At 35.6% G+C, this 24,694-nt stretch overlaps 3 protein-coding genes across 7 annotated transcripts; 2 read left to right on the forward strand and 1 right to left on the reverse strand.

Annotated features, from left to right (window-relative positions):
- Positions 1-175: 175 nt before the first annotated feature.
- LOC122278739 (O-fucosyltransferase 8-like) lies at positions 176-7,268 on the reverse strand. 3 transcript variants are annotated; one of them, XM_043088923.1, is made up of 10 exons: positions 6,610-7,268; positions 4,973-5,065; positions 4,773-4,872; positions 4,511-4,581; positions 3,602-3,690; positions 2,850-2,970; positions 2,625-2,768; positions 1,685-2,019; positions 1,342-1,582; positions 176-560 (listed from the first exon to the last, which is right to left on the reverse strand). In XM_043088923.1, exons 2-10 carry the CDS (start codon positions 5,015-5,017, stop codon positions 252-254), a joined length of 1,455 nt encoding a protein of 484 aa, XP_042944857.1. In that variant the 5' UTR covers positions 5,018-5,065; positions 6,610-7,268; the 3' UTR covers positions 176-251. The 3 variants fall into 3 exon arrangements, with proteins under 3 accessions (XP_042944857.1, XP_042944858.1, XP_042944856.1); XM_043088924.1 differs by lacking the exon at positions 6,610-7,268 and adding an exon at positions 6,350-6,475; XM_043088922.1 differs by lacking the exon at positions 6,610-7,268 and adding an exon at positions 5,791-6,299.
- A 2,958-nt stretch (positions 7,269-10,226) lies between these two features.
- LOC122279274 (shaggy-related protein kinase eta) lies at positions 10,227-15,746 on the forward strand. Its single transcript, XM_043089797.1, has 12 exons — positions 10,227-10,418; positions 11,304-11,393; positions 11,561-11,620; positions 11,697-11,969; positions 12,040-12,114; positions 12,665-12,721; positions 13,663-13,803; positions 13,937-13,987; positions 14,078-14,173; positions 14,433-14,516; positions 14,699-14,800; positions 15,102-15,746. The coding sequence occupies exons 1-12, from the start codon at positions 10,404-10,406 to the stop codon at positions 15,195-15,197; spliced, it is 1,140 nt and encodes a 379-aa protein (XP_042945731.1). The 5' UTR covers positions 10,227-10,403; the 3' UTR covers positions 15,198-15,746.
- Positions 15,747-15,877: 131 nt separating this feature from the next.
- On the forward strand, positions 15,878-22,449 carry LOC122279273 (probable LRR receptor-like serine/threonine-protein kinase At5g45780). 3 transcript variants are annotated; one of them, XM_043089794.1, is made up of 11 exons: positions 15,878-16,971; positions 17,113-17,245; positions 17,709-17,780; positions 18,510-18,653; positions 18,762-18,833; positions 18,916-18,975; positions 19,753-19,826; positions 19,912-20,058; positions 20,158-20,496; positions 21,015-21,406; positions 21,831-22,449. In XM_043089794.1, the coding sequence occupies exons 1-11, from the start codon at positions 16,857-16,859 to the stop codon at positions 22,149-22,151; spliced, it is 1,869 nt and encodes a 622-aa protein (XP_042945728.1). In that variant the 5' UTR covers positions 15,878-16,856; the 3' UTR covers positions 22,152-22,449. The 3 variants fall into 3 exon arrangements, with proteins under 3 accessions (XP_042945728.1, XP_042945729.1, XP_042945730.1); XM_043089795.1 differs by having other exon boundaries at positions 19,918-20,058; XM_043089796.1 differs by lacking the exon at positions 18,762-18,833.
- The last annotated feature ends 2,245 nt before the right edge of the window (positions 22,450-24,694 follow it).

Here is a 24,694-nt window from a genome sequence, read left to right on the forward strand (position 1 = left end):
CCGATGAGAAAATGATAAAAATATAATTATTAAATTGTCATTATTTGATATATTATAAAATATATATATATATATATATATATTTTTTTTTTTTGGTAATACTCATTACATGCTTAACATTTCTCAAAGGGGAAGGAGAACAGCATTTGCAAAATGCGAATATCGCTACGCTGTCGGTTGAAAATCTCAATACTGCGGATAAATGAGTGGAAAAAAAAAATGTTAAAACGAGTCGTCGAGATAATGACATGCTAGTGGGTTTTGCACATGCACTCCTGGCACCTTGGCTGTCGATAAATGCTCCGACCAAAGCCCCTCACACGGACCCTCTGACCTTCCTCGATCATCTTTCTCACTCTGTCTTCAAAACTGTTCCATCCAATGGTGCCATTCTCCGACAAAATTGCAGCCAACCTCTTCTTGTTAGGCCGCAAGGTAGGGGCACGACCACCGCCATGGTAGGTTCTGAATCCGGACACATGGGATGAAAGTTGGCTTCCAGAGTCAGTCATGGCAAAGACATCGGCAGTTGCACATGCAATAAAGTCCAACGCAGCTAGCTGCATCCACAGCAACTCCTTAGTTGTAGTAACACCATAGCTAAAGTGAGTGGAGGATACAGATCATATCATTTTTCCATTAGGCTTAAGATAATTAGCTAATCAGATTAAGCAATAAGAAACATAATCTAGATTGAGGAAAATTATTGAAACCTTTTCCATTCTATGTTACCATATGGACTAGGGAGCCATCTAGGTTTATAACTTCAGTTTGATTCCATGAATTTCAAGAGATGGTTTTCCCTACTGTTCTTGTGGGTATATATCCTCTTTCTTAAAAAATAATATTTTCAGAGAAGACTAGTTCTTTACCTCACTTAACCTAACTCAGAACATAAAAATACTGTTCCTGTGAACTACAATGCGTGCATCCTGATCAAATGTTAGTATTTTAAGGCCTCAACATAGGCATCATGAGATTTTAGAACTTTGAAATTCAGTTTACACTTTTTTAGTGGGCTTTAAAATGAGTGAAGAAAGGAAAATACAATAAAATTCTGAAGAGACCCTCCTTCAGTTTTGCAGTTTGCTGTTTACTAATTCTCTAATTGCTACAGTGGAGCTAGTGGAGCCTAGATAAACTGTGAAACTGGTTTAAATACCTTATCATGAATTCCTTATCAAACGAAATCCGCATCATGTCAGAAAATGTTGGCAAGAGAACAATTTGATACCAGTGAAATTTGAACAATTTGATACCAGTGAAATTTTGAATAAGTTTGATATATTTGTAAGATAATGTGATTGTTACATTAGAAAGAATAAAAAGCTACAAATTTACCTGAGAAGAAAAATTTCTAAACGGTGCCAGTTCTTGGGGAGTGAGAAGGGTTTCCTTTGTGACCAAGTCGGGATACAGGCTGGTGAAGGAATCCATCCTGGACTTTCCTCCATATATATGAGAACCAGCCAAATAAATGTAACTTCCACGCTTAAAACCAAGTCCAGATAGAACAAGCGCTGCTTCTTCTGGCGTCAATGGACATCTTCCCAACTTTCGTAACTCTGTTAAAGAAATAGGGCTGTAAACAGGAAGTAGTGTGGGAGATAGATCATTCAACTAAAAGATATCCATAAAAACAAATTAGAGAAAAGCATAACTTGAAAAATTTAAGAAACCATACCTTGAGTTCTTTAAGCGCTCAATAACCAGAGGAAAATGGATTTCTCTATAGGCTTGAAGTTCCTTTTTCTCACTTTCTCCCCCTCCAAATTCACAGAGGGAGTAGGCCACCATATCCACTTCAAATCTCAAATGCAAAGCAAGGTACTTGGATGGGCCACTAACCGCATCAAGCTCATTCGAGGGATTTTCGGGCATGAAGTTTCCTAGCAATTCTTTGTCCAACATACTTCGTGCAGCATCATATTTTCTTATCTTTCTGACCAATAATGAACCAACTCGTTGGATTTTTGGCACAAACTTCAAAGCATGGAAGTTACATTTGCATCTTAATCTCTGTCAAAAGTTCAAGTATATTTAACAGATTTTAAGACATCATGATCATGCGTACTGGATAACTATGCAGGACAAGTTTAAGATGTTAAATATAATCTGCATAAATAGAGTGGTGAAGAGCACTGGCCATAATTACTTTACACTGACCACTCAGTAATCTTCTTTTGATGAATTATAGTCAGAAGTTGAAGTAGACACAATGAGGCGGATTGAAGGGAGAGCTGCTTATGAGCTATAATGCGATTAATGTATAGATAGACAAAATTTACAACATAAGCATATTCAAACTTTAGGGTATTCTAAGCAAATTCGGTAAAAAAGTCTACCTAGGGAGCCTAAAAGAGCTGGCCTGGGATAAGCGATAGGACAAGAAAAGACCTACAGAATCTAGTTGTTTGTATCTGTAACATGTATGTACTCATGTATATGTGCACTCACGTTTTAGGATATATACTATATAGCCTAATGCTCAACAGAATTTTCAGATGTCTTAAAGCAACTCCAAAACGATGAGCATAACGTGTCATAATTGCGAAAACTATGTAATAAATTAACCCCACACAATAGGTCAAGAGAATATTATTATTTTAGAGAATTCATATAACCTGGAGTTTAGAAGGCAATGGATCAAAGCCTAGTCGATTTCCAAACCCAAGGAAGTGAACAATTCCATTCCGTAAGAGGAGAGGAAGTATATTTCTGATGTAATCAGCAGGCTTTGCCTCCTTCACAAGGTCTGCATCAGTAATCTGAAGAAGCAATGTAAAAGCTTTAGGGCATTCTCAAAATGGGTGCAATTTATTCATGTACAATTTTAGAAGGCAGCATACCAGGCTACCTAGTGCTTCAATGTCAAGTGATCTCAGATGAGGAGGGAGTTCCTTCACAATATTGATTTCATCCTTCAAAATATTTATAAAATATTCCTCTTGGTAAATATCACCAAATTGGCTGCACTCTTGTCAAATGAAATGCGTGAATCAATATCAAAGCGTGAAACCCAAAATTAAATATTTTGGATTATGTTTCTGCCATTCAACCCAAAATTAAATATTTTTGAATAAACACTAATTGAATTTAAGAGTTTTAGTTAAACCACCAATGTCATGGAGAACCTCTCAAGTGATCAACCAGGAAATTTAGGAACCAGTGTATAATCCAGCATAGTTTAAAATATGCTGTTCATTGCTTCAGGTCATTCGGGTGCTCAGAAACGATTCTTCAGTGAATATAAATGATGATGATATGATACGCACTAGTCATAAACAATGAAAGAGAAAAATATATTGATTCATCTTCATGCCATCTGTGATAATTACCAACCTCCATCCTCAGTTCACAGAGGGTGTTAGTGACTTACACAATCAGTATTGCATTGCTGTAGCTTTGTAGGTCAAAATTACCACCACATAAATAAAATCTTCACAGATTTGCATTCGTGTTTAATGAACCAATGGTGTTAGTGATTTACACAATCAATATTGCATTGCTGTAGCTTTGTAGGTCAATATTACCACATAAATAATCTTCACAGATTTGCATTCGTTTTTTTATAGGAAATACATGAGTTATGATCTCAAACCTGGGATCATTCCAAACATTGCTATATAAAAATCTTGGAAGAACCAAAGTTGCATTGAGAAGAGATGCCAAAGCAACAGCATTACAAATCTGTGAGCATTACCAAAAGCTTAGCCACTTCTACCAGTGGAGGAGGTAACTAAAGAAAAGATCGCATTAAGAGTACAACATAAGCTCACCCAAAACATAGGTGCATAGAAACTAACATTAACAGATTTCTTCTTTAAAGAAAAGAAAATAAACTGTATATAAATGCAAATCTCACATCGTGAAGGTGTGGTTTACTCATTTGCAAGAAACAATTTATAGAGAAATTCATATTTTGTTTAGTAAATAAACTTAAAAACTTGGCCTTGAGTTTATAACACAGACTGTTCTTACATAAGCATCCTGAATTTTTAACTCAGCATCTGGGGATATTCTCCTTTCCCCAGGATTAAACCTAGTTTTCATGTGTCAACATCAGGAACCCATTAACTGAGGGGACTTCAGAGAGAACCCATAACAGTTGCAGAAGAAATTAACATACTTGATACTGGTTAACATAGCATAATCTGATAACGCAACTTTTCAAAATAACTACTCCTTGCTTCATGAATGACCCTATCTTTCAATTATACACACCTCTCCTTTAACAAGTGTCAGATATGGGTGATTGGGTGAATCCTGTACGTCGCTTTTCCACCAGGTCAAAACCCACATTTTTCATAAAAATGCAGGATTTATGACCATTTTACAGAGAAAGAGTCTCAAACAAAGAGCTCTTGGATTTTAAAAGGTTGAAGTTGTCCTATGTATTTATTTTTCTCACCATGTAGAATTACAATGTTGTACAAAAAACAACTCATTAGCATTCAGAGTATTGTCGTATAATGATAATTATAAACTCAAGGCAGCCTAGGTTACTTACAGCAACTCGTTGTTGGTTGAGACCACCATTTGCGCTGATTAGTATGTAGCCATTATTTTTGTTAAATTTCCCTGTCCAGCAAAACAACTAATTTAAGATTAATTTACAAAGTAAAGAATTTCATTATAGAAGCAGATATCATTTGACATATCAAAGTTAAAAAACTAGCTATTATTGAAATTTTCATGGACAATAATATTAACACTTATATAGCACTGCATATTTCTCATGCATCAATTAAGGTGGAATAAAAATTAATTACCAAGATTGGTCGGAAGCTTTTTATTCGCACACGGTTTCCATGCAGATGCCTTCCAATATGGTTCCTCCCAGAGCCTTGATGTCTCTTGCTTAAACTCTTTCTAAAGCATGGCTAAGATCTTAGATACTGGGATAAAAGAAATTCAACTAATTTGACAAGCTACTAATATATGGACCAAAAATAGAGTTTATGCAGCTAACCTCTGTAAGAGCAATGGATGCCAAGTTTAAAAGTCGGTCATACATCTGTATCGGTATTTTTTCTTCATAGGTGTAGGCACCGGTATCTTCCTCCTTTGAAAAATAGATGCAGTAAATATCAGAACATCATTCCAAGTACAAAATTGATAATTAATTAGGATTTGCACATTATGAGAGAAATTCTTGCAAATGACTAAGGATGCAGATTCACATAAAGCACACCCAAATGCATAATGCCTATAACCAGTAGCAGCTAAAATCTGATATGCGGAGTGAAATGCCCATGTAAACGTGCAAACATCAATTCCAAGTGGTGCACAGAGAGAGAAAAACATATACATCGATGACTTTCATCCACAGCCTACTCGACAAACAAAAGGGTAAATGCTACACTAGTGGACTTGTTACAGAAGCATTAAATATCCATATATGTATATATATATCACCTACTACAGAATTTAAGTAGGAAAATGAGTTATAAAATTATGCTAAATAGCATCTGACTGGAGCATTTAGCAACAGGAAGAAGTATAAATAAATGCAAAAGAATTAGACACTCAACTCAGTCACCAGCAATGGCTGCAGACTAACAATGAAACCAAGATTAAAAAAGTGGATTTTTAATGAAATAATAAACTTCTCCAATAAGAAGCAATGGAGTAAAACCTGGTTGTCACCAAATACTCAGATAGCTACATTTCTGGCCAACTCCAATTCCATTTCTCGAGTTCCAACTTAGTTATAGAGTCTAGACCAGTAATAGCATCACTACCTAGTTCAAGGGTAGGGCATCTAGCATGGCAACAGGATATATTTACCTTGAGCCCACTAGAGTTTCTTTGGGCTGAATGATTCTGAAGGTTTCTCAAATAGAAAATGGACATCATGAGGGAATGAAAGAGGAGAATGAAACTCATCAACCCAACCATAAAAGCAATTGACTTCACGTGCTTTCGAAGCCATGAATACCTTCTCCCCACATAGACTCCCTTACAAGCAGTATACTTTGCAGAATCATGCTTCAATCCATGAAGCAATACAGTTTTGGAATTACAATGTCTATCTCCCCATGAGATTCTCCTTCCAATAGAAGGATCACTTCCTGGTAAAGTTTCTGGACCTCTTAAGTTATACTTTCCCATTCCTAAAAAGAAGCCAGCATTCTGAAATTCAGGACGCTGACTTCTTGGGGAACCTTGCTTCCCCATTAGACCGTTTCCTCTGGCTAAAACTTAAAATATCCAGAGTAGTAACCCGGCACCACAACCGCCATTCTTGGTCCAAAAAAATAAAAAAAAAATGGCCTGTAATCAAGCCTATAAAAGATAAAGACCTTTAAAATAAGGATTAGAAGCAAATTTTTAAACCAGCACCAACCTCAACTTCTAGGAGCGCTTTCTCTCTTTTTCTTTCTAAAAACCGACACACCAACCCATTAGGTCATATGAGGCAGATTCAATTTCAGGGTTTGGTGGCACGTATTGAAATCAAGGAAAAAAAAAAGATATTTGATTGATCAAGAACACCCAAGAATGCATTCAAAGCGAAGCTAAGAAGTGGGTGATAGTAATATACATAAATAGATGAGTGAAAAGCAAGGGATTAGCAAAAAACCAAACAAAACATTTGGAACTAACCTTTTAAAACAAGAATCATATTTGGAACAGCTACTGGTTACCAACCAGAACAAACGTCGGTTTTGCGCTCTCTGGGTCTCCATTTCCAAATTAAAATTGTACGAGGAGAGAGCAAAGAGGAAGAAAATTCAAGAAATTGCCAAGCAGAGAAGTTGATATGGTCCTCCAGACTTTGATTTGGAATGTCGAGCGTTCTTTTTCTTTTCCCTGGGCAACGCGTCGTGTCTATATATTGTCACGAACAAGACAGACAAAACTATGGCCGGACATAGTCGGGAGAATCGTTGTCATTTTGATTTATCACTCATTACAATATCATACAAGACAAAACTATTTTGTTTTGCTATATATCAATTCGAGAATCGGTCGGATGTGCCTGATAAAGGTCTTGGTGCTCTAATCTCTTATAAAGAACAAATTTGGATGACTTCAACAACAATTTGGAGTCATTCGAAGATGATCTTATCCAATCCTACTCTGACAGTGAGGGCATGCCGCATGCAAGTTTGGCTTCACGGACGGTCAGGTCGAGATGGCCAGCTACGGACAACGAGAGGCACCAGTCTGCTTAAACAAATTGTAGCAGCAACCCAGTATATGGATAGAATAACCACAACAAAATTTGTTTTCAGAAGCTGGGGTGTAGACTGTCATGGACAGCTAGTTCTTCGTGCCCAAGACTGATCCTTGCATGCCTTGCAAATCTCATGAACTCGTACCGCGTACGAAGTACGAACACATCCTCTTGAGTTTGCTCTTATAAACTAGCTTACTATTCAAGGAAAAAAAAAATATAAATGATATTTACCGTCGTAGTTATGTAAGTGGCATGTAATCGTTTTAAAAAAAATAAATTAATATGAAACTTATATAAAAAAAATTAATTTTTTAATCGTGTACCTCACTCTTTTTTAAAGCGATTGCACGACGTTTATAATTTCACTGACTGTATGTAGTATTGCTAAAAAAAAAAAAAAAAAAAAAGAGAAAGAGGATATAAACTGCCTTATTTTCTTTCATCTTCACTGGAAAAAGGAAAGAAATGAACATTTGAGGAAGGAAAATAATTTATGCACATTTAAGATAACGCAAGCCCTTTAAGGATCTAGATTTCAAGGGAATAGATTAACAAAATATTAGTAAAATAATTTTATTTACTTGATATATGACAAAGTAGGACTACTATAGGAAAGCTCGCTCTCGCTAGCTAACATATAAATCTATTTTGAATAACAAGTCTTCATGTGAATATCTTCCTGACCAGGCCAGACCGAATCCGCTCACATACCTCATTTGATGAAAGAACTCTAGTCTAGTCAGCGTCCTCGAAGTGGTGGCTTGCCTGCCAACCATGCTTAATTTCCCTTCTGGCTCCCTCAAAACTATACTAGCTCCTCGCGGGTCACCCTGTGGAGCAAATGATCAAGATCGGAATCTCATGTGAATGGCTACCTTCATTCTTTTGCTGTTTAGATAATGGTAATTTAACATGATAGTAAAACCGTCAGCCTACATGAAGTGACTCTGTCCAGCTACAAAAATATTAGGAATGCGAAAATGGCTTTACGAGATTTAAACGAGATATAGGAAATGAAGTCAGGAGGAGCATGTTGAATTGTTCAGTTCCAAATATAATATGGCCACTGGGAACATAGCAAAACATATTTGAGAACAGGCAAACCATGCGGTAGGATGTCTACATTACAACTTGATCCTGAAACCGATCTCGTGCCATTGATGACTAATGGAGCTTTTTCTCATGTTAAAGGTGGGGGGATCAGCAGAATAAGAAAATACAGAAATCTTGCATATTTTCAACGTCCTCTTTTTGACTGAGAAAGGGCAATATTACTTTAAAAATAATTAAAAATATGACCTTTGTGAATTGTGACTACTTTTTTTTTCCTATCCATTTTACTATTCATTTTTTGTTTTGCTCTATCTTCATCCTTCTTTAACATTTAGTATAATCATTGCTTATTTTTTTAGGGAATAAAGTTATATGTATAAGTCGGTATGGATAACATTTAGTAAATTATTTATATGATATAATTTGATTTAAAATATAAATTTTTAAATTAATTTTATAAATTAAATTTTATTATTTAAATGATATAGATATAGATTATATTTTTTTTTCTAACTTAAGAATAAAATAACTTGACGAGAAAAATAATTATAAGACTAAATTTGAATGGATGGAGTCACAAATCAATTGGTTGAGAATTTTATCTCCCAACTTTGGGACTGTTGGCAAAGCTCTACGTTCATGGATCTCCTCCTCTTTCTTCATTTTTCTTATTCTACACTCTCCTTTCATTTTTCCTCTTTTCTCTTCTACTCTACCTCTCTTCTTCCTAATTTTTTTTTTTTTTTTACCTTGCTCCATTAATTGTTGTGCTGTTCTCACACGTCCCTCGGCAAGGATATCAACATGCATTTTGCTTTATGAAATGGGGTCTTTTGGCATGCCTCATTATTGGTGCATGAGACCCACGTACCATCATTGACATGAATAGTGTTTACACATGGCCTCTTGCATTAATGAACTTTATATTAATTATTAAAATATCTTATATTTTATATTAAATGAATCCCATGTTATGAATAAAACAAAGAATGAAATTCGTTTAGAAAGAGGTACTCATAATTGATCCCAAATTCAATAGAAAATAATAAAGATAATTCTTAAAATAAAAATTTATGTATAGTCACTTTTATTTATTTATTTATTTTTATATATTTTACTAACATGATTAGTTGCTTCTTTTTTTTAATATAAAATAGTTATTTTAATCAATCACATTAATAAAGTACACAAAAATATGTAAAGTAACTATACAAAATAAATTTTTTTTATGAGAAATACTTTTAGTCATGAATTCGAGACTAAAAAATGTCTTGAAATATTTTTATTTAGTGATTAAAGAAGTATTTTTTAGTGATATTGTGATTTTTTTAAATATTAAAAAAAATAATGATAAAAAATCAAAAAAATAATTTTTTTTGCCCAATTGGGTCTACATCCCTTGGGATGTCGCATGACTTTTTTTTTTTTATTATTATAAATATTTTACATATTTTTTTTAAAGGAAAATTCTGTATGTCATATTATTATTTTATTTAATGAACTTACTTATATTTTATTAAGTAAAATGAGACATATTTACTACTATTGAATTATTATTTATTGTATAGAAAATTTTATATATTATACTATTATTTTATTTACATTATATTAAATAAGATGTGATATATATATTATTATTATTAAATAATTATTTATTATATATTTTATTATTATTAAATGATAATAAATATATTATATTATATATAATGGGATATAAATAGGATAATAATTTTTTGGTATATAACATTTATCGACGTATAATATATATATTTTTTTAAACTACTGTTTCATTAGTCAAATCAATTACCTTATTAGGACTGTAGCCGTACATGACATGTTTTGTTTTTGTATTTCTTTGCGTAGGAAAGAAAGAAAAGTAGAAAGGAAGGAGATGGTTGGCCAGTCATGTTGACGTCGGCGATGAGTCCAATATTCAAAGTCCAATCTCGTAATTTCGTCAAACAGTAGGGCCCTTTGCTTTGTTCTGCCCCCAACAGCAATGAAGAAAAGAGTTTCGAGGAAAGAAAGGAGGTGGGAATCACATGGGCTTGTTGGTGTCTCTCGCCGGGGCCTCTTCCTCCTCCTCCTCCACACAATGATCTTCTTCCATATAATCTTCATCGACTGAGAGTTAACAAGAATATTCCGTCCTCTACCTCCGGACATGGCCGATGATAAGGTACTCATCGTTTCGAATTCCCCGGTACAAAGAAAATTTCTTTTATTTTGATCGTTTGGGTTTGAGAAAAACCGGAGGATAAGCTGGTTTGTTGTTGGTAGGAGAGTTTGAGTGAGAAATGTGGGATCTGGGTTTCTGGACACCTTTTTTCTTCCTTTGTTTTCCCAACAACTGAACGGCGTGGTAGGGTTTGAGGTGATCTTGGTCGATGATCTGTAGGGAGTCTCTGAGAGGAATCTTGTTGGTTTGAACTGACATCGAAGCGAGTGCTTCGCATGACCGGATCTTTTTTCTCTCTGCGTCTGATTTCTGAGAAGGACCCATTAATTGGATTTTGTACGCCTCTCCGATCTGTTTCTAGCATCCAGAATAGTTTTTGGTTTTACTTTATTATCATTTTTCAGAGCTTGATTTTGTCGATTTAGCTGAATTCCCCTTTAGATCAAAGTAATCAGCTCTTCTATTGGTTTAGATGGGTTAAAATTTGGGTTCCTCGAACAGTTGTGGTTTAATTTGTATTTTTGAACACGGTTTTCCCTTGGATCAAGCTTAATTGGTAGCTGCCTCGGTTTTTACTAGAATTTCGAGTGCTTTTGCTTATTGTTTTGAACTTTTGGGTAGATAGTCATTGTGTTTTGGCAAGATTGTTTAATGAGCTTAGTGATTCGATCCGCTTCTTTATCTGTTTTATGTAATTTTTTCCTACCTGTATTTTTGCAGACTCCATTTCTAGTAGTCTAAGCTGATAATATGCTCATGAAGTATCGAGTTACTTCTTTTCTTTTCTTTCCCAGCCTTCGGTGCTGGTGTTGCCGATGACACGTGCTAATTTGAAAGTCTTATTTTCCTTAAAATACTCAAGCCTCATCGTGGTGTGTTTCGCAGGAAATATCTGGTGCTGTTGTTGACGGAAATGATCCGACGGGGCACATCATTTCCACTACGATTGGAGGAAAAAATGGAGAGCCTAAGCAAGTACGCATTCTCGCAAATACCTTTTTTGTTGCTCTCCTTTTCATATCCATTATTACAAATGTGGATGTTAGTTATAAAAAATAAATTATTGCAACAGTATTGAACAATTTTGGAGATTTAGACATAAAACTAATGAAGTTAATGCCTTTGGTGAATTCTCATTGCAGACAATTAGTTACATGGCAGAGCGTGTTGTGGGGACTGGCTCATTTGGAATTGTTTTCCAGGTATGCTAATGTAGCATTTGAAGCTCTCTCTCTTCCTCCCAAACATGTTATTTTCCTGATATTTCTGTCTTCTTAGGCAAAATGCTTGGAAACTGGTGAGACTGTGGCTATAAAGAAGGTTTTGCAGGACAGAAGATATAAGAATCGTGAACTGCAGTTAATGCGTGTGATGGATCATCCAAATGTGATTTCTTTGAAGCATTGTTTCTTTTCGACAACTAGTAAGAATGAACTTTTTCTGAACCTTGTTATGGAATATGTCCCGGAGACCATGTATCGGGTATTGAAGCATTACAGCAGCGCAAATCAGAGAATGCCACTCATCTTTGTGAAACTTTACTTGTACCAGGTATATATAATGGTTTCTTATGATGTTGTCTTAATCACATTCTTCCTGGTATTAACTGGGGTGCTTCCAGATTTTCAGGGGGCTGGCTTATATACATACGGTTCCTGGAGTTTGCCATAGGGATTTGAAGCCTCAAAATCTTTTGGTATGCTCTCCTCTTATTTTAAATGGAAACAAAATTTAGGGACGTTTGGACATAGAGATGAGATGTGAAATTCTTAAAATTCTCAGAACTTCTCATAATTTCATTTCCAAACATCACTCAAACAAAAAACACTTTTCAATTTCAAATATTCAACTTTTTTCGTCTAATCATCACTTAATCATTATCCAAACACAAAAACCAATAAAACTTTTACAAACTTCGAAACAAAACACAAAAATTAATACAACTTTTTCAAATTTCAAAACAAAGTAATATTAAAAAATTATATTCAAATAATTTTTTTTACTTTATAATATTTATATTCATCTTTTTCTCTCTTTTCCAAAATCTAAGAAAACATCTTAACTCAAAATATTTCATTACTATTCACAAAATTTTGAGATACTTCAAGTGTCCAAACGAACTCTAATTAGACTGTTGCTAGAAAAAAAATCAACAAAAATATTTCTTAAATGTTGCCTTTTTAAAATAGAATAATAAAAATATAATGATGGGACTGGTTTTACTAACTATTCATGACTGGCTACAGGTTGATCCTCTCACTCACCAGGTTAAGCTTTGCGATTTTGGAAGTGCAAAAATGCTAGTACGTTGACCTCTCATTTGCAAAGTTTCACATGTTTCCTCTGGTTCCCATGCATTTTAATTTTCCTGCTGACCAATGATTTATATTCTAGGAATCCAGGTGTCTAGGATTTCAACTGGATGCTAACTTATCATTCTCATAAAAAGCTACAACATTCTTGTCATTTGTCTGTTTTTTGATTGATTTGTAAAATTATGGCCTATTATGCTATAATGTGTTTGTTCATTTCAACTTTATTTGCAGTGACTACAGTTTAGGTTATGGCTTAGATATTGTTGAGAGTAGTGTTACTACTAAGTGATATATTCTGTTGTCTCTAATTCAGTTTATGTCAGATTGCATGGTTTACTTGTGGAAAATTTTCTACTAATATATATATTTATTTTGCACTACAATGTACCATTTACATGGCAGCCAGAGTAGGTTGACAGTGCTTTATATTAACAATGTCATCTTTTGATTTATTTTTGGTTGATCTTTGGAAAGGGAGGTTTATCAGCCATGGAAAAAGATTCATTTTTATTTCCCCTCAGGTTGTCTCTTTTCTTGGTCAAGAGAAGGGAGGAGGCGACTATGTTTAAGGGTGCAAGTGGAGTTTTGTCTTTAAGCTTCATGCTTAGCTTACTTTTGGTTGTTTGTTCACAGAAGACATTGATCTGTGATTGCTTATAATGTTATGTTAGAGAATAGAGTCGTTCGACTTGCAAGCCTGGTGTGTCAACACACCACTTGTTGTAGTACCTCAATTAGTTATAAAAAATTCAAACCCTATTTATTAGTTGGCGTAGCTTTTTTCTATATCCTCCACATCACTGGTGTGTCTTAGTGTGTCAAAATATGATCTTGCAAATAGAGTTTTTCTAGAGAATATGCCATTTTTTATTCGGTCTATTCTCGAAGGTAATGTTTCTGTCATTCACCCCAAATTTGCCTGTGATTAGGTGAAAGGCGAAGCTAACATATCATACATATGTTCACGATTCTACCGAGCTCCCGAACTTATATTTGGTGCCACAGAATATACCACCTCAATTGATATATGGTCAGCTGGTTGCGTCCTTGCAGAGCTTCTTCTGGGGCAGGTTAGCTTCTTCTTCCTCTTTTCTTCTTAAAAAATTTAATTTAACTTTCCAGCAGTCTTAGTCTTTGCAAGGTTGGTTTTTTCCCTTTCAATTGAGGGTAGGTCTTCCCTGACTTATTTTGTTATTTTTGTAGCCACTTTTCCCTGGAGAAAATGCAGTCGACCAGCTAGTAGAAATTATCAAGGTTCGGTTTTATTACCTATGCTTTTATGCATGCAATTCTTGAGATCAATTCTTGAGATCAAGTGTCAACTTCTTATGTTTTATCATACAGGTTCTTGGTACACCAACTCGTGAAGAAATTCGATGTATGAATCCGAATTATACTGATTTTAGGTTTCCGCAGATAAAAGCACATCCTTGGCACAAGGTTTGCACTTTATTTCCTTCCAATTAATAAAATTTCATCAGATTAAGTTGATATGTAGAGGCATCATCTGCCATTTTCATTTGAGTTTTTTGGCAATTATATGCCATTCTTGTTTAGGTATACTTCTGAGGTTTGTTTACCTAAAGCTCTTAGATGATGCAAAAATTAACTTAATTAGTCTACTACCAGTTATGTTTTTCCTTCTTCAATATAACACATCGGAGTAAATTACAGCTAACTTTTAAACTTCTGGATTTAGGTTTTCCATAAAAGGATGCCTCCAGAAGCAATTGATCTGGCTTCACGACTGCTGCAATACTCGCCCAGTCTTCGCTGCACAGCAGTGAGTTCATTTCTGCCATTACTTAAATTCCAATAGATTATTCGGTGTCTGAGTTCATTATTTTATTGTATTATGGAAATGTGTGTTATGTTCAAGTGTATGGACTTGGCTTTAGATGTGTGCTTGTGTGGCGGTGTGTGTGATTGATCTCCTTTTTGACTTAGAGCTGCTTGTTATCACAGCTAGAAGCATGTGCACACCCTTTCTTTGATGAACTTCGAGAACCCAATGCTCGCCTACCAAATGGTCGCCCATTGCCACCGCTTTTCAACTTTAAACAGGAAGTATGAATATACTTTTTTGCCTATTTTTGTGGAATATGCTTGTCCATTAGTGGTTGGATTCAAAATGTATAAAGCATTAATATATGTTTATTCTTGCATGTCACATCTAAGAGAGAGAAAATTGTTTTATGTGCCTGTTAGTATGTGTGACATTTTTTTCTACATGTTGTAGACATTATTTATAGGTGGTAGGAACATGCACGTTGACTTATTGGATGATTGGGATGTTCAGCAACTATTCAGTTTGATATGTTTAATTTGCAACAAATTGTTTTCCTGATATCTCTATTGGTGATTACAGTTGTCAGGAGCTTCTCCAGAGCTTGTGAATAGGTTGATACCAGAGCATGTGAAACGCCAAATGGGTCTTGATTTTTTGCATCTAGCCGGCACATAAGTGAGGAAAGTTATATGGGAATGTTTTATCTTCCACTTAATGTGTGATACAAGGAGGTACTATCTTTGTGTTGGTATCACCATGCATTGAGGCCTGAACCAGTATATCATTTCTTGCTCTTGCCCTACCAAGTCGCGTAGATACACAAGTGTCTGGATAACTGCACTTGATGAGTTCGTTTCAACGATTTTGTCGCCATCCCTCCCACGACCTACTCTTTCCAAACCTCCTTTCCATTTTGTTTCTGTACATGTTTGATAGTTCAGATAGCTGGAGATGGTGATCAGAAAGCTTCTAGCAGAGGAAAAGCTAGGGGAAAGTGTATCTATTTAGCTAGGAAGAAAGCCCCTAATAGAGTGGCTGAACAAAAGGGTGGGGGCGGTCTTGCTGTTGGTTGTTGGATATTGGTTTTATTTGCATGTTGCTTCCGTTAGGTCTTTGCTGGATTTTTTTTTGGTTGAATTATATTTGCAGGCTACAGATGCTACCTACTGTTTGTACGAATTAAAAATGCTATTTTTCTGTGTGCAATATTGCTTTTGCTTGTTCCATGCGTTGATTCCTTTCCTGTGTTCCATTTCGCTGAAGGATTAATTTGTTTAAGTGATTATTACATAAATGTTTTCAGATTGTCCCCATTTGAAAATTGGTATCCATCAAGGTTTCTAAGAGACAACATGAGTTTGGAAATTCATTAAATACATAATGTTTGATTTTGTCTATTATTTTTTAAACAAAATGAATCCAATCAAATTTTAAGAAGGATGGAAATCAAACTCGGACAACATCTGCGTGGCAAAGGAAAATTCTATGAAGTTAGGCATTGGAGTATTCTACACTGTTTACGTGTTATTGAAAAATAAATTTTATAAATAAAATTATATTGTTTAAGACTTTAAGTTATGCAGATAATATATAAATTGCTTAAAAATAGAATAATTTATTTTATATTATTTTTTTAATTTTAAAAAGAAAAATAATATAAAACCTCGACAGAAACCAAACTTCATCTACTTTTTGACTTTTTTAAAGTTCGAGGAATAGGATATCATATGAAATGGATTACCTTCCATTATTTTAGAACTGGCCAGTGGAGGAAAAGACGTGGAAAGATAAAATAGCAAAGAACAAGCGAAAACGACGTCGTGATTGCAGAACCGTGCTTGCGCGCCCTAATCCAAAATAACAGCAACGTATACAAAAGCTTGGCGCCAATGACGAACATTGAAGATTCCCAGAATCGAGCGGCGCCACGTTACAGCTGGTTCCTTCCCTAGTCAAAGTCAAAGAATCCAACGGTTCAAACATTCCCACGCACATCTCCACCAGAAACGAACCGTACAACCCAACTACACAAAATCAACCGCCTTTTAAACTGAAAAAAACAGCCGACAACCCCTGTCCACTTCCCAAAACTCGAGCTCCTCCCCACTAGACAATTACGATCCCTTCGATTGAAAAAACAATTGTTAAATTTGTTAGCTTCCCCACGCAAGCGAGATTCCAGAAAGGGTTCCTCCATTTGAAAGGACGGACTTTTGGATCATAGTATCATACTGTCAGTCTGAAGACTCTGGAAAAGCCAGTACTAAGATATCAGGAACGTTTTTCAGAACTCTTCTGGTTCTTGCGTTTCTTTAACTTTAGCAGTTTGTCTCCATGGAATGTGTAAGGCTGGGTTTTGGGTATTTCTTTCTTCTTAACTTCTTTTGGATGCCAATGATTGCGGCTGATACCGACAATCTTCTTTCACCCAAGGGTGTTAACTATGAGGGTATGTCCCACGCGGGTCTTCAAGAAACAAACACATGCGACCCTTGCAGTTGCTTTTTTCTTCTCTTGATATTTGTGCATTGATATCTTTTCTTTTTATCTGTGTTGTTTGTGCTGAATCTGTCATTTTTGGATGAAGCAGTGGCTGCTCTGATGGCGGTGAAGAATAAGATCAAGGACGAGTTGCATGTGATGGATGGGTGGGATATTAACTCTGTTGATCCTTGCACGTGGAACAGGATCTCTTGCTCTGCCGAAGGTTTCGTTGTTTCCCTGTGAGTGTCCCCCATTCTGCCATCACATTATTGCTTCCGTTTAGTCACCGAGAAAATTTCAAATAAGAAAATGTGGTGTGTTTTTACGTCATGCCTTTCCTTCTTTTCTCTCCCATAATTTGAACCTTTGACCTTGGCTACATAAAGGCGCATACTTTACCACCATAGTTACAAAGAAGGCTTGTTATATATAAGTATACCCTGGTTTTGACATTTGGGAACTGAACTGAAGAATTGGAAACGGCTGTTTATCTTATTGTTTTTACCCCCTTGGGGCTTTCTTGGCAGCTTAAGAGTGGGTATGGAAGTAAAAAATCGTTCATTGCTTCTTTTTCGATCTGTATGTCTTTTTTGGGGAGGGAGTTCCGTTACTTTTCAATATGAAGGGTTTTATCGGTTAGGATGTCTGTTTAAAATCTTAAATGCGTTTCTAATGTTACCTGTTTTCTATTGATGATGGTAGTGAGATGGCCAATATGAGCTTATCGGGAACGCTTTCGCCAAGTGTTGGGAACTTGAGTCATCTTGGGGTAATGTAAGACTTCTTGGCATTCTGCTGATTCATGGCACCAACAGATTGTCTTTTATATTGCCTACTTGGTTATAGTTCACTAAGCTATTAATTTTCACTTATATATTTTAACTTAATATTTTTCAATATGGCTGATTTGGGACCTTTAATTATTGGTTTCAGTAGCCTAAAGCAAGAATGAAATCTCACAATGTAATATTCCCGACCGTGTTGATGCAGTGCTCGCTGTAATGTATACGCAATGAGGTGTTTAATGTAGGCCAGGAGACCTGGTTTTTCTAGAAATAACAGTAGTAGGTCTAATGTACAGATGATCATGTTCACAGTTCATTGGAGGCTTTGTTAAGATATAAAATAAATAATAAAATCTACCTCTTCTCATCAACTTATGCTTTTAGGCAAATGGTGATTTCAAATGGTATTAGAGTGAAGGTCTTAAGTTCGAATGTTGACTTTACATTTTACTCCATTCAATTAAAAATTTTACATGTTGGGCCTACTCATTGAGGGGGAGTGTTAAGATGTAAAATAAATAACAAAACTTACCTCTTCCCATCAGCTTAAGCTTTTGGGACAAACTGTGATTTCACTAGCTTATGATATAGAAGGTGTTCTTTTCGATTAGTTGCTTGATGAACTGAAATTATTGTGCAAATCTTTTGTTGTGGAGCTGCCAAAAGGATGGAATAAATGTTGTGTTCACCAATTGATTTTTTCTATCTCTTGCTGCAGGTTACTGCAGAACAATCAGTTATCTGGTCCCATCCCACCTGACATAGGAAAGCTTTCAGAGCTTCAGACTCTTGACCTCTCTGGTAACCAGTTTGGTGGAGAAATTCCAGACTCTTTGGGGTCTCTAACTCATCTACGTTACTTGTGAGTATGCTCGACAGATAATGTGGACACCTGTATTCCTATTCATTTTAATATTTTGTTCTCTCTAAATATATGTTCTCTAAACCTCTCCCATGCAAAAATTTCCAGGAAGCTCAGTAGGAATAAGTTATTGGGCCAGATTCCCAAAACTGTTTCTAATCTCACAGGTCTTTCATACTTGTATGTGTTGCATCATATTTCAATTATGCTCTCTCATAACTTTCTTAGAAGGATTTTAATCATTTTGTACTGTATTGCATAGGGATTTATCATTTAATAATCTCAGCGGCCCCACTCCAAAAATACTAGCGAAAGGCTACAGGTGAGGTGTTTCGTGAAAAGAGGATCTTTTTTTGTAACAATAAAGACTATTATATTTCCAGTCCATAGTTACTGCTTTTATGCCTAGTTATTTTATCAAGTGAGGCTCTCCTACATCAATGGCTGATCAATTTGTCAAGAGCAAACACTTAACAATGGACTTATTTTAGGTGCAGGCTTACATACTAGTTGAGCTATTTCACCAGCTCCAACACAATATTTTTGGTCATGTCATTCTATTGCCTTTATATAAGGTCCTCTTTTGGCTTCATAATTTGTTTTTACTGATTCTACTTAGTTTCTGATATGTAAGTGATCCTATGCATTGAACCATCATTTGGGGAGTTTGTTTTGGACGCATCTGTGTTATTTGATCAGAAATAATGAAACAAGAAAAATGATGTTAGTGCCAAACCAATATAGTATCAATATATATATAAATATATGTATTTATGTATGTATATTTATGCAAATGCTCTCCATACTAGAAAATCTATGTATATATCCCAGAATGTTGAGCTCATCCAACGAAGCCCTTCTCTTTGCGCTCCCCAGTAGGAAGGCTTATTAATGGCAGAAAAAGCCAATCCTCCCTACAGGAGGGAAAAAATTTCGTGTAGCATGTTGGACTAGCAGTTGATTTTTTTTTTTATTTTTTTTACATTTGCAAGCATGCTTTCTTCATTTTTTGTTGACAGTTTAAAAAAATAAAATTTTTTGAAATTCTTCCTGATATGGTATTTTGGCTGTTTGACGGTTTACATGTTTTTCATTGCAGTATTGCAGGGAATAACTTTCTTTGCACTTCTTCATCAACACAAGTCTGCATGGGTATTTCAAAACCGATAAATGGTCTGTAGATGCAAACTGTCAAACACATTTTTCCAGTGATTTCTTAAATTGATATGGGTGCATATGCATGATAATTTAATTTCAGATACAGGTTTATTCAAGAAAGTCAGTGGTCGTCATCAGTGGGTGCTTTCTGTTGCTGTTAGCATCAGTTGTGCATTTGTGGTTTCTGTGATGCTGCTTGTCTGTTGGGTGCATTGGAACAGATCTCGGCTTCTCTTTACATCTTACGGTACTTCCTAAACTAAGGCATTTTTCATCAAGCAAGTAGATGATAGGGATTGTAAGAAGTTATGAGGATTTAAATTTGCTAATAAATTGATATTTTCAGTGCAGCAAGATTATGAATTTGATATTAGTCAACTCAAGAGGTTTACGTTACGTGAATTGCAAAATGCCACTGGAAATTTTAGTCCCAAAAACATCATAGGGCAAGGTGGGTTTGGAGTGGTTTATATTGGATATCTTCCAAACAGGTTAGTGGTTGCTGTCAAGAGGCTGAAAGATCCAAATTACACGGGAGAATTGCAGTTTCAGACTGAAGTTGAAATGATTGGCTTGGCTTTGCATCGAAATCTCTTGCGCTTGTATGGATTTTGTATGTCCTCTGATGAAAGGTTGCTAGTTTATCCTTATATGCCAAATGGGAGTGTTGCTGACCGCTTGAGAGGTGTGTTCCGTATTGGCTTGCTGCTCCTCTCTCTCTCTCTCTCTCTCTCAAAGAACTTGTTCAAACTGGTGCTTCTCAACTGTAATTTGTAATATTTGAGGAAAGGTCAACCTTTTAGTTACTGATCTTTTCAGTGAGTGAGAATCTTTTTTCCCCTTGAAAATTATTTCAGAAAATGATCATCCCTAAGATAACAATTTGAATTATTCTATAGGAAACACGCAATATATATCTCATGTGGTTTCATTTAAAGCCTTTTTGAATGTCAGTTTTACGGTATGAAAAAGTCGATGTCAATATGGAAACCTTCTAAGTTTTGTGGTTGCATCAAATTTTCAAAATTCAAGCAGTTTAACAATTGGTCAGTTAACAATATCTCATTCATAGTTTCAATCTTGAATTCCCTGGACTTGGAATCTATATTATCTATGTGCTCTTGTTTCAATCAAAGCTAAACCAAACTGCAGCTTTCCGCTTATTCCCTTGCTGATTCCCATATGCTTGCCTCTTATTTGCAGACACTCGTCGAGAAAAGCTGTCTTTGGATTGGAACCGACGAATGAGGATAGCGGTTGGAGCTGCTCGCGGGCTTCTATACTTGCACGAACAGTGTAATCCAAGAATAATTCACAGGGATGTCAAAGCTGCAAACATTTTGCTTGACGAAAGTTTTGAAGCTGTAGTTGGGGATTTTGGTCTTGCTAAGCTGTTAGACCAGAGGGATTCACACGTTACTACTGCTGTTCGTGGCACAGTAGGACACATTGCCCCAGAATATCTTTCGACTGGACAATCTTCTGAAAAAACAGACGTTTTTGGATTTGGCATACTACTTTTGGAACTCATAACAGGGCAAAAGGCATTAGATGCTGGAAATGGTCAAGTTCAGAAAGGGATGATTCTTGACTGGGTGAGTAGTGTTATTTATTTATTTATTTATTATTATTATTATTTTTTAATTTTTTCAGTATATTATTATAGTCATGGCAGAATCATGTGAAATGTCTTTGGTCTTACTGCATAGTTTACTGATTAATGAGGTGCATGAGTTACACTTTTCTTTGCCCCCATATTTTGGATATTTTTCCAAAGTGGTCCAGTACATAGGTTTCTTCCAATTTTCAATTGGTACAAGGTCTATTCTTTCTTCACGTAGTTTAGGATATAATATTTTGTCTTTATGAGATAGATTCCTCCAAAGCAACTCCATAAAAATTAAATTCTCTCATCCCTTCTGTAAATGTCAAAGCTGCATAAAATAATGTTTTATCTTGCATTTGGGCATCAGTTTTTGCATTAATTATCAGTTTCTAAATATTAGTTGAACAATTCAGGTTAGAACATTGCATGAGGAGAAGAGGCTGGAGGTGCTAGTAGATAGGGATCTAAGGGAATGCTTCAATGCACTACAGCTGGAGAAAGTAGTAGAGGTGGCTCTGCAGTGTACTCAGTCGCATCCCAACCTCCGGCCAAAGATGTCCGAAGTTTTGAAGGTCTTGGAAGGTCTTGTTGAGCAGTCAGGGCATACAGAGGATTCACAAGGTGGAACAAACCTTTGTGAGGCAATGGCTTCTAGTTTTTCCAGAATTAACAGTGATGCTCATCAAGAATCTTCATTTATAATCGAAGCAATGGAGCTTTCTGGACCTCGGTGACAAGTTCAATTTTTCCTTGCAAGTTCAACGGTAAATGAGTTTTGTACTTCATTAGAATAACGCCGACTCGACTATTCCATACTCTTCAATTGGCCGAAATGGTCAAATGCATTCATCCTTCTTGTTCTAAGACTGCAAAATGAGCCCAAAGACAGCCATCTAGTTTCAAGATGGGCCGCCATCAACATAGAACAACATTTTTGAGTTACATTTGGATGTTGAGATGAGTTGAGTTGAGTTGAGTTGTGAATAGTATTATTTTATGGATTTCATTTATATGAGTTTAAATTTTTTAGGTTGAGATGAGTTTAACTTTTTAAGTTGTGCATGGAGTAGGTTGAGATGAGTTTGAACTTTTTTACGAGAAGTTGAAAAAGTAGTGAGTCTCATTAATAATTAGTTTGAGATGAATTGAGTTTGATTAACAACCAAACACAACCTTAACTCTATAATACAATGACAGTGATTATGAGTTTTCGAACCAATTTTCACTTTTTATTTGATCTTGAGCTTTCTATCTGATCCAAGGCAATAATTGGGAAGAACCCCTATATTGTATAATTAGAGTGCAACTGCACGCAACAAGAAAGAATTATCTCATATTTTTTAAAGAGTAATATTACGTACAGTAGTAGAGTGCAAAATGTCGTGCAATTATTTTGAAAAATTAGTAAAATTTATTATTAAAAAATTAGTTTTTTTTTATACGTAGATTTCATATTTATTCATATTTTTTAAAAAAATTGTGTGATGTTTGCACACTTCCTGATTGTAGATATCATTTATCTTTTTAAACATACATCACGAAGTTGAATTGTTTGGCTATCACAATTGTTATGCGATTACATGTAATAAAAAGAAAAAATAAAAATAATGATTGATATTTTTTGAAAAATGAAGTACGCAAGATTTGTAAGTGTTACACACAATTGCAAAGGAAAGAAAATGAGTTTTGATATTGTCAAACTGTGATTTTTATATATATCAATTTTCATAGAATAGAGTACAAGATATATAGATTCAAGAAAAACTACTTTAGGAAGCTAATCTTTGTCTGTACATCATCTACGGCTATAATTATATTTGACCCTTGATTGTAGCGATTCCTACATCTAATGTTTCCATGACAAGGCTAATTACATGACTCACGCCAACACTTTCCCTCAAGTTGGTGCGTAGATATCTATAACACCTAACTTGTCAAGTGAATCATGGAAGCTTCTACTAGAAACTGCTTTGATAAGTATGTTAGCTAGTTGATCTTCAGATTTAACAAAAGGAAATTGAATGATCTTTTCTTCCAGGTTTTGTTTGATTAAGTGCTGATTCACTTCCACGTGCTTGGTGCGATCATGTTGGATTGGATTGTGAGATATATCAGTCTTGTTATCACAGAATAAATTTATTGCCGAACCAGGAGGAAAGCCAACTTCAGTTAGCAAACTCCTAAGCCACAGAAGCTCGCACAAACCTTTTGCCATGCCTCGAAATTTAGCTTCAGCACTAGAAAATGCCACTACCTTCTATTTTTTGCTCCTCCATGTAAATAAATTGCCTCCCACGAATGTAAAGTAGCCCAAGGTAGACTTTCTATCCAAGATGTTCCCTGCCCAGCTTGCATCCATGACCCTTCAATATTTAGATGGTCATTTTTGGAGAACATTAGTCCTTTTCCTAGTGATGACTTCAGATAATGGAGGATCCAAATTACTGCACCCATATGGTCTTCACTAGAACAATGCATAAATTGGCTTACTACACTCACAGAGTAAGCGATGTTTGGGCGAGTGTGAGATAGGTAAATAAGCTTACCCACTAGTCTTTGATACCTTACTTTATCAACTGGTACTTGGTCCGAGTATTCTCCAAGCTTATGGTTATGCAAAATCGGGGTATCCATTGGTTTGCACTTCTATAATCCCACCTGTCAATAAATCTAGTACATACTTTCGTTGAGAGGGAAATATGCCCCTTTTTGACCTTGCCACCTCTATTCCCAGAAAATACTTGAGCCCTCCCAAGTTCTTCATTTCAAATTCATTAAACAATTGCCCTTGTGGCCTAAAGATCTCTTTGGCATCATCCCCCATAATTGTCATATCATCCACATAGACGATCAAGGTTCTTACTTTGCCTTGTCGGTGTTTCAAGAAAAGAGTGTGGTCAGAATTACTTTGCAATAATCATACTTCCTCATTGCTGAACTAAACCGGCCAAACCACACCAAAGGTGACTGCTTTAGCCCATACAATGCCTTATTCAATTTACATACAATTTTGGTCTTGGAAGATCTTGTATATCCCAGCGGGACCTCCATGTATACTTCCTCATCAAGGTTTCCATGAAAAAAGACGTTCTTCACGTCAAGTTGATGTAGTAGCCAGTCCAAGTTGGCTGCAAGAGACAATAAGAATAATCGTATTCAGTTTGGCTATTGGTGAGAAGGTTTCTGAATAGTCGACGCCATACGTTTGAGTAAAACCCTTCATGACGAGCCTTGCCTTGTATCGGTCGATGGATCCATCAGCCTTGTGTTTTATAGA

The sequence above is a fragment of the Carya illinoinensis genome, chromosome 10 (assembly GCF_018687715.1).
Source record: "Carya illinoinensis cultivar Pawnee chromosome 10, C.illinoinensisPawnee_v1, whole genome shotgun sequence".
In the NCBI taxonomy this organism is placed as follows: Eukaryota; Viridiplantae; Streptophyta; class Magnoliopsida; order Fagales; family Juglandaceae; genus Carya; species Carya illinoinensis.

What these genes read in the sequence shown, in the direction of transcription:
- LOC122279273 (XM_043089794.1), top strand. Translation starts at nt 16,857, where the DNA reads ATGGAATGTGTAAGGCTGGGTTTTGGGTATTTCTTTCTTCTTAACTTC. An exon ending in CTCACAGGTCTTTCATACTT is followed by an intron (nt 18,834 to 18,915) that starts GTATGTGTTGCA and finishes TGTATTGCATAG; the next exon opens with GGATTTATCATTTAATAATC. An exon ending in ATACTAGCGAAAGGCTACAG is followed by an intron (nt 18,976 to 19,752) that starts GTGAGGTGTTTC and finishes TTTTCATTGCAG; the next exon opens with TATTGCAGGGAATAACTTTC.
- LOC122278739 (XM_043088922.1), bottom strand. Translation starts at nt 6,180, where the DNA reads ATGGGGAAGCAAGGTTCCCCAAGAAGTCAGCGTCCTGAATTTCAGAAT. An exon ending in TCAACCAACAACGAGTTGCT is followed by an intron (nt 3,691 to 4,510) that starts GTAAGTAACCTA and finishes TAATGCTCACAG; the next exon opens with ATTTGTAATGCTGTTGCTTT. An exon ending in CATTGCCTTCTAAACTCCAG is followed by an intron (nt 2,020 to 2,624) that starts GTTATATGAATT and finishes AACTTTTGACAG; the next exon opens with AGATTAAGATGCAAATGTAA.
- LOC122279274 (XM_043089797.1), top strand. An exon ending in TTGGAAGTGCAAAAATGCTA is followed by an intron (nt 12,722 to 13,662) that starts GTACGTTGACCT and finishes GCCTGTGATTAG; the next exon opens with GTGAAAGGCGAAGCTAACAT. An exon ending in AGCTAGTAGAAATTATCAAG is followed by an intron (nt 13,988 to 14,077) that starts GTTCGGTTTTAT and finishes TTTATCATACAG; the next exon opens with GTTCTTGGTACACCAACTCG.